The 8,682-nt window shown below is 41.3% G+C and overlaps 2 protein-coding genes and 1 non-coding gene across 4 annotated transcripts; all 3 read left to right on the top strand.

Moving 5' to 3' along the window:
• The first annotated feature begins 526 nt into the window (after positions 1-526).
• On the top strand, positions 527-3,450 carry LOC121973329 (receptor-like protein kinase HERK 1). Its single transcript, XM_042524828.1, has 2 exons — positions 527-912; positions 1,012-3,450. Exon 2 carries the CDS (start codon positions 1,043-1,045, stop codon positions 3,443-3,445), a length of 2,403 nt encoding a protein of 800 aa, XP_042380762.1. The 5' UTR covers positions 527-912; positions 1,012-1,042; the 3' UTR covers positions 3,446-3,450.
• A 114-nt stretch (positions 3,451-3,564) lies between these two features.
• On the top strand, positions 3,565-8,214 carry LOC121973313 (protein NETWORKED 2B-like). 2 transcript variants are annotated; one of them, XM_042524827.1, is made up of 2 exons: positions 3,565-3,781; positions 5,448-8,214. In XM_042524827.1, exon 2 carries the CDS (start codon positions 5,450-5,452, stop codon positions 7,826-7,828), a length of 2,379 nt encoding a protein of 792 aa, XP_042380761.1. In that variant the 5' UTR covers positions 3,565-3,781; positions 5,448-5,449; the 3' UTR covers positions 7,829-8,214. The 2 variants fall into 2 exon arrangements, with proteins under 2 accessions (XP_042380761.1, XP_042380758.1); XM_042524824.1 differs by lacking the exon at positions 3,565-3,781 and adding an exon at positions 3,869-4,380.
• A 356-nt stretch (positions 8,215-8,570) lies between these two features.
• TRNAE-CUC lies at positions 8,571-8,643 on the top strand. Its single transcript has one exon. It is a non-coding gene; the product is annotated as a tRNA-Glu (tRNA).
• The last annotated feature ends 39 nt before the right edge of the window (positions 8,644-8,682 follow it).

Below are 8,682 nucleotides of genomic sequence, written 5' to 3'. Positions count from 1 at the left end.
TTGCTATGCTTTGAGATTACATGGGTTATCTGTTTTACAGGATACAATGGTCAACCGCGATCCCCATCAAGCATTGGTGGTTGCGGCGAACTAAGGCTACACTTGGTTGGAGGTAATTCACCTTGTAATGTAATCAAGATTATATTATAATATTGATTATTTTGTTTGGTACAATTTTAAAGTTATAATGTAATGTAATCTAGATTACAAAAAATAATAAAATTTTATAATCTGAATTACAAGGTCAACATCATGTAATTCGATTACATTATGAGGTTATCGTTTAATTAAAATTTAAATATCAAATATACTTCTAATCCATTTTCAATATCAGTCTGCCACAAACATTGCTTCCACCATCGATAGCTAGTCACAATCATCACGATTCTTCTTCGAATTTCAAGATATTTTTATTATTTTATAATAATACGAATTATATTTTTTATAAAAATATCAGACAACAAATATAAGAATATAATTAAGATTATAATATATTATATTATAAAGTTTATTGATTATATAAGACCGGATCCTTACTCCACTTATTTATGGGTAAGAGATGATCACTTTACCTGCATTAATGGGACAATTTCGTTCAAAACCATTCAAATCTCCGACAGAGACAACTTCGTTGACGGCGGCAAGTTGCGAGAGTCTTGGAGAGAGGAGATGAAGACGTCTCTCTGTCTATTTCTCTTTGCGTCATTTCAGTGTGAAGCGGAAGCCTCTCTCTCGTCCTTTTCCCATCAAGTCAAGAGATAATATCAACCCTGCTTGTTAACTGCGGAGCCAAGGAGGATTCTACCTTCTTCAACAGTTTGATGCCTCTTCTGCGCGTTTCTGGCCGAGTGAATCGGTTCGCTTTGCGTTGCTCTCGCGAGCCCATCTTGTTCACAGCGGCTAGGAATTAAGGTATTTCTCTCGCTCTTATCCCTTTTTTGAGTTCTAGATTGGATTCTGTGTTGAGGTTTCCTGGAGAAATGGATCGGATGTTCGATTCGTATTTTGCAGGGTTGGATTAGGTCAAAAGATTGAGCTTTTGATGACTATGGGAATCCCTGCGCTGGCGTTCCTCGTCTCCCTGACGGCGTCAATTCCATGGTGCTTCTGCGCATTCACCCCTGCGGACAACTACCTGATCGATTGCGGGTCTCCGACCGACACCACCATCGGAAGCAGGAGCTTTGTGGCCGATTTATCCCTGTCCTCCACGCTGACGACGCCGGAGAGCATCTTGGCGAGCACCACTCGAAGCCCCGGAGCGTCTTCTCCCGCCTCAGCACTCTATCAAACTGCCCGCGTCTTCACAGGGCCATCCTCCTACTCCTTTTCGATCAAGGCGCAAGGCAGACACTTCATTCGCCTCTACTTCTTCCCATTTGCGTACGGTAGTTACAACCTCACGGCCGCAGCTTTCACCGTATCGACTCAAGATTTGGCGCTTCTCAACAATTTCCGCTCTAATTCATCCTCCATGAAGGAATTCTTAGTAAATATTGTTCGCGACACCCTCATCCTCTCCTTTGCACCATCAGGAAGAAGCAGTTCCCTGGCCTTTGTGAATGCTATAGAAGTAGTATCAGCTCCGGATGATCTAATTATCGACCGTGCACAAACTGTTCGAATGCAATCTTATCAGGGTTTATCAGCACAAGCATTCGAGACAATTTATCATCTCAATGTGGGTGGCCAAGAGCTCCTTCCAGATGCTGATGTTTGGTGGAGAAGTTGGGATTCTGATCTGAGGTTTTTGATGGATGCCACTTCATCTGAAACATCGAATTTCTCCGGACGGCTTAATTTTCTCGAAGGAGAAGCAACCGAAGAGAGTGCACCGAGTATCGTATATGCCACCGCGAGGGAATTGGTTTCGACCGATACTTCTGATACAATGATCAATATGACATGGAAGCTCAAAGTTGATGCCGGTTTTAGCTACTTGATGAGGTTTCATTTCTGTGACATTGTAAGTCTTGCAGCTGATGAGCTCTACTTTGATGTCAGTGTGGGTAACTGGCACATACTTACTGATTTTGATCTTTCCAGTATCTTACATCGAGAATTGGCCGCGCCTTATTTCGTAGATTTTGTTATAGAAGCTAGTGACACCCCGGACGAGCTTTCTATCAGTGTTACTCCTTCAGCTTTATCTGTTGTTCGCAATGGCATCCTTAATGGCCTTGAGATTTTGAAGATGAACTTCTCTGTTGGCTCTGTGATTGTTGTGCCGCCGCCTTTATCTGGTTCAAAGAAGAACTCAGGCATTTTGGCTGGCTCAGTCATTGGATCTGTTGCCATTTTTGTTGTCACTAGTGTTGTTCTTCTCGTGGTGCTACGACGAAGGAAACCCCGCAGCAAGAAGTCTGTTGATTCGATCGGAACCGCCTTCTTTTCTGAGAAGAATGGACAATTCGGTTACCGCTTCCCGCTTGTTGAGCTACAAGGAGCAACAAATAACTTCGACGATAGTTTGCTGATCGGATTCGGTGGGTTTGGAAAAGTCTACAAAGGTGTGTTGAGCAACAGCACAAAGATAGCAGTGAAGAGAGGGAATTCAGTGCACAAACAAGGCCTGAAGGAGTTCCACACCGAAATCGAATTGCTATCGCAATTGCGCCATCGCCATCTAGTCTGCCTCATCGGATTCTGCGATGAGAAGAACGAGATGATACTTGTTTACGAGTACATGGAAAGTGGAACTCTCAAGAGACACCTCTATGGTTTAGATCTTCCTCCTCTTAGCTGGAAGCAGAGGCTGGAAATCTGTATCGGAGCAGGGAGAGGGATTCATTACCTCCATACGAGTTCGACGGCGGCTATCATCCACCGCGATGTGAAGTCCGCGAACATTCTACTCGATGAGAATCTATTGGCAAAAGTGTCAGACTTTGGATTGTCGAGGACTGGACAGGAGTTGGATCAGTCTCATGTCAGCACTGAAGTGAAAGGCAGTTTTGGATATCTCGATCCCGAGTACATCAGAACGCAAAGACTAACCGAAAAATCTGATGTTTACTCTTTCGGTGTGGTTTTACTCGAAGTTCTTTGTGGTAGGCCGGCCATTGATCCCTCATTGTCAATGGAGGATATCAACTTGGCTGAATGGGGAATGAAGTGGCTGGAGAAAGGGGAGTTACAGAGGATTGTGGATCTGCGAATCGCGGAGACAATGAGTTCTGCATCTCTGAGAAAATTCGGAGAGACAATCGAGCATTGTCTGGCAGATTGTGGCATCGCGCGACCCACAATGGCAGAAGTAGTATGGAATCTGGAGCACGCACTGAAGCTTCACTTGCATGATGCCGGTATCTCCGAGATCGATAGCACAGTTCGCATCGCTGAGACTTCGCCAATGGTTCAAGGTATCGAACCCGATGGAGGTTTATCTTTGCACAGTACCAATGAGATTGAAGATGAATCTATTCTCTTCTCGCTTCGAGTTTGATTCTGGAGATGGAGACAGAAGCCGTCCGCCAAGGAATCAATCAAGCGCGTCTACCAGAGGCAGAGCCGCTCGTCTTCCTATTCCACGCGGCCTGCTGATCGCAGAGTCTATCGCTACTGGCAGGCGGGGCGGGGCAATTGCCGTCCTTGGCCCTTTTTGCACGGCGATCTGCCTAGGTTTGGAGAAACCCTAATGTCTCCATCGCCGTCGATGCACTTGCTGTGGCAACCAAGGAGAAGCGGAGTCCGTCCGGCGTGGACCAACCCTAACACCTCTAGCGTCGCTGCCACCGCCTCCGGCGCTGGAAACTCTGCTTGTGGCGAAAGGGCACAAAAGGCGAGTTTTTTTTTTAATTGAAAAAGTATTTATTTATTTTATTGAAATCAAAATATGTATGCATAATTATTATAAAATGATTACAAAATATCAGAATATTTTCGTAAAAATTAAATAAGGCCCGGAGTGGAAGGCCATTCGTGGATGGAGGGCGACTTCTGCGACCGCGGCTGATCGCCGCCGCTTTAGCCGGCGCCGAAGCCTTCGCTCCGATGGGAGACGTCAACGTATCCAGATGGCGCGCCCCCCTCCGTCTCCCTTTCCCTCCGTTTCGGAGTCGATCTCGTATTTTACCGATCCGTTCCCCCCCTCTTTTGCCCATTTTACAGCGATGGAAGACCCAACCTTTCCGCTCTGCGCCACCACAGCTTGTTCTTCTTTTCACCTTGTTATCCACCTCGGGCTCTTCCTCTTTCTGCGTCTCGCGTTCCTTGCCTGTCGCGTATTAGCAGAGAAGGGGAAGAGATGGAGGGAGGGGCGGAGGAAGGGAATGCGAGGGACGCTCTGTATGCAGAGGGAAGAGATATGCGCTTCCGCATGGAGGTGGGCGACCGACATCAGGGCGACGCAATCCAAATGGCTCGAGAAGAACCTCCGAGGTTCCTCCCTTAACCCTCACCCTGTTATTTGTTTCCCCCTTTTTTTCCCATCAATTTTAGATTTCATTTCTATGCTGTCTTTGACAAAATGATTTATAAAAGCTGCAAGGCATTTATCACTGAATTACTTTCTTGGAATCCATTCTATTGAGGAAAGCAAAAAAAAAAAAATCTCAAAAATTTGGAATCAAAATCTCAGGATTGAAGAAATTGGGATGAAATTTCTTCCCTTGATGTCTTGAGGGATTATCTTTATTTTGTTTTCCTTTTGTTCTGATTTTTATCTTTTTATTGTCAAAAAATATCAATTTACGGTACAGATTGTGTGACGGCACAAATGCAAACCTCTCACAGTTTTGATCATCCTGGTTTGGATCATCCTATGTGATCGTCTTTATAAAAGAGTATTCCTTGCACGAAGATGATTTCAATTAACACTATTTGTGAACTTTTAGGGAGCTATCTGGAGTGAATGTTCTTTCGTCTAATTTGGCTGGATGCATATATCTGCTTGCATATAATACTCCAAAACTTAATATCCTTTTGGGTACAATCCAAGTAGGCATTGCCTTGTCATCTTGTAACTGGAATTGGATGAATACTTGGATTTGGATAACTTGGATTGCAAGATTTCAATTTTCAAGATCACAAAAAATTCCATCACAAATAAACCTTTTTTTTCCCCATCTTGCTTGTATACCTTTCTTTTATGAATCTACCTTATTCCTTTTACCATCTGTTATTTGAAAAATAGTGATGGAACAATATGTGATTGCTTGGGTGGTTGGTTGAGCAAGATAAATTAGCAGTCACAAGTTACCAGTTAAATTTCTGTACAAAATTTCCTTTCGAAATTCTTACACTTTTATGTCTGTTGTTACAGTTTATAATGTGATTTGAAATGCCAGAGCTTCATTAAATTACATTCAATGCCAGCCCATAGAAATCAGGCAAAACACATGTATTTTGAAATTCACATGAAATATCTAGAATTATTTTTAACTTTTGTATGTTGAACATGATTCGCTATCATGCTATTTTCTGAGTGCAAATAGTGTTGATTACAGAGATGGAGCATATGGTGACAAATATACTTAAGGTTGTTGAATCAGATACCAATTCCTTTTCTGAAAGAGAAGAATTGTACTTCAAAGGGAGATCGGAATTGATAGGTCTGGTGGAAGATGCCTACAGATCCTATAGAACATTGGTTGCGAGATTGGACTGTGTCTCAGGAGAACTAAATAAGGCCAACTACATTATAGCGATTAATTGTCCTGACCAGGTCCAGCATCCCATGCCAGAGGAAGAGGAGGACAACATTTTTCCAAAAGCATTCATCCCAACTCACCCTAGTAAGATTAACAGAACTGTTGACGGATTCATAGAGAAAAGAAAAATTGAATTGCCTGTAAGGAAGGTGGATGATGCAAAGGCCAGATCTCAGGTTGATGACATGAAAGTGCAAGAAGAGATAAATGACCTTCATGAAGGAATACTAGCTCTGCAAGTTGAAAAAGAAGCCGTCAAAAGATCATATGAGAGTGGTATAGCCAAGTATTGGGACATTGAGAGGCAAATCATTGATATGTATGATGAAATGTGTTGGTGGCTGGATGAGCATAGCACTGCTGGAGTCATCAGTGATGTCAAGGATGATATGCTGGTGACAGAAAAAACCCTCACATCCTGTGAACATGCCATAGGTAGATTGCAGGAGCAGAGACAGATAGTATTGGATCAAGTAAAACTAGAATCTGAAAGAATTAAAATTATCAAAGAAAAATTGAAGGCTCTAATGAGAGATTGTTGTGAATCTGGGATGGATAATGAAGAAATTGTTGCTGAAACAACAGAGACGATCTTCATTTCTGAGATTGTGGAGAAAGAAGATTCTCTGGACAAGACTAAGCTAGAACTGCAAACCATACGGGACAAAATCAAGAAATGTTTTGAGATGAACCCTGAAGTCTACACAGTAGAAATCACTGGAAATATAGATAAGCTTGTAGACAAAGTTGCCTCATTGAAACTCATAGTTTCATCACAGGTTGTTCAAATAAATCAATTAACTTCAGATATTAATGAACTTGAAAAAAGTGCAAAGAACTTGGAAGAGGAAAAAATGATTCTGATCAAAGATTCTGCTGTGCCAAATGTAAGATTAACCCTAGATGAGTTGAGAAAAGTTGAGGCGATTGAGAAAATTATCAGAGATGAAGAATTAAGTTTCCATGAGAACTTAATTGAAATTATTCACATCATTAATGGTATTTCAGAGATGCTTCCGTCTTGTAAGCTTGCGGAAAATGCTTGCGTTGCAGATGTGCTATGCAAAGATGTAGAGATAACTGAAATCCATGACATCAAAGAGGATTTGGTTGAGGAGATTCATATGAATCAACCGCTTGCTGAATTCTTAGAAGATTATTTCCAGAACAAGGCAGATGCTTTGCTTAAAAATGCTTCAGAAGTAGGCAATAAGAATGATGTGGAGACAAAGAATAAAAACTACATCCTAGAGATGATTGCTCTGATAGGGGAACTGGTGAATGTCATTACAGCAAGAGATGAGGAGATCCAATGGCTAAGGGCCTTAGAGGCAGGGTCTAATGGTTCTGCAATTGCTCCATCTGTTGAAGATTCTTGTCACAGTGAAATATTACCCTCAAAGCCTGCAACTACCACGAAGGATTCTGAGATTTCGGAATTCCCTCTCCAAAGTGATTCCTCTGATCATGGCATTAATGTGGAGTGTGTCAATGAGAAGAAGTGCATTTCATCTACTGAAGAGAAGTTTAGAAAAGATGTCAATCATTTGGTAGATAAAAATTTAGAATTTTGGTTAAGATTTAGCACAACTCACCATTATGTGCAACAGATTAAAGCCAAATATGAAGAGCTACTTGCTGATATCAATAAACCGAATGACAAAAAAACAGAAGAAGGCAACAGTCAGGCTGGCAAAACTGAATCAGAATCATTTGTGAAAAGACTGGGTCAATTCAAGACTGAACTCCTGGTGTGGTCGGAGCAGAGCTTGCTGTTAAGAGGTGAACTAGAAAGGAGGTTATCATCTCTTCGTAGTATGCAAGAGGAGATATCAAACATTGTGAATATAGGTTCATCATCTGGAGAAGCATTGTTCGCTCCCGACGAAGCCATGAGATTACAAAATGAAGCAATGGGCATGAAACATGAAAGCGGTAAATCTTTGAGCCATCTGTTGGGGCTAGATCAAATCAGGGGGGTTCAAACTGAAATAGAGAAGCAGTTAACTATGCTATGTGACAACTTTCAAGTATATGTATCAGGAGAGACAAATGATCCAAGTAAGGAAGGAGTACCATTGAGCACCTTTTTTGAATTGGAGCCCAAAAAACCATCAACTTTTTCTCGTATTCTGCCCCTTCTTCGGAAGTATAAGAATAAAGTAAGCAGCCGGTAAGTTGATGACAGTGTGAATGGCTGTAAGGTGTGGCTAGCCTCTACCACACAAACTGGTACAATCTTTTTTGAGCATGTCTGTAGAATTTCTCGCTTGTAGTTGGACACCTAGGATTTCATTACCATCCATGAAGGTTTTTTTGAAGCACACTCCTTTCTTGTTGGAATGTACACCAATGAAGGCCTCTCTATTTGAGATGAGGTTAAATCTTAGGATGTAAAACTACCTTTCTTATTCACAGTCGTTTGTCTTCTATTTGTACACGAAAACATTGAAAAGTAGCCCAAAAATAGTCTCTTTTTTACCCATGTTGCTGATACTGTACTTGTCATCACGGACAAATATTGCTTATATTTGTATAAAAAATGAAGCAAAGGGTGTTGATAGTTGTTAGAAGCACAGTTTGACCATGACAATGTAAACAATCAGCACCTAGTGTAGTAATTTATGTCTCATGAATACATGGAAAGCTCATACAGTGTGTCCTACGGGTTCTAAGTTAAAATTTATCTCTACTTACAAATGCTGTGAATGTCCACTGAGATGGTGTTGTTGTCTCATTGCTGTATGAAAATAAAATTCCAACAAAGTTGGAATATTGCTTAATGGTAATTTTATTTATGTTTGTGTGTCCAATGTGTGTATAGGGTATATGTTGTTGGCATGTAAATAAAAAATGTTATAATGAAAATAGAAAATTATTGTTTAGAATATATAAAAAAAATACGCAAATTAATACAACTCCGTTGTAGTCTAGTTGGTTAGGATACTCGGCTCTCACCCGAGAGACCCGGGTTCGAGTCCCGGCAACGGAATTGTTTTTTTTATTATTAACGATTAATTTGATTATATAA

Source organism: Zingiber officinale, chromosome 1B, assembly GCF_018446385.1.
Source record: "Zingiber officinale cultivar Zhangliang chromosome 1B, Zo_v1.1, whole genome shotgun sequence".
NCBI lineage: Eukaryota > Viridiplantae > Streptophyta > Magnoliopsida > Zingiberales > Zingiberaceae > Zingiber > Zingiber officinale.
The sequence above is the reverse complement of the archived record's forward strand: the minus strand, read 5'-3'. Positions and strand labels throughout refer to the sequence as shown.

Excerpts from the sequence above, each read along its gene's own strand:
- LOC121973313 (XM_042524824.1), top strand. The coding sequence starts at position 4,017 with ATGGCGCGCCCCCCTCCGTCTCCCTTTCCCTCCGTTTCGGAGTCGATC. Across the intron at positions 4,381-5,447 it reads GCTCGAGAAGAACCTCCGAG|AGATGGAGCATATGGTGACA; the intron begins GTTCCTCCCTTA and ends TGTTGATTACAG.
- LOC121973329 (XM_042524828.1), top strand. The coding sequence starts at position 1,043 with ATGACTATGGGAATCCCTGCGCTGGCGTTCCTCGTCTCCCTGACGGCG.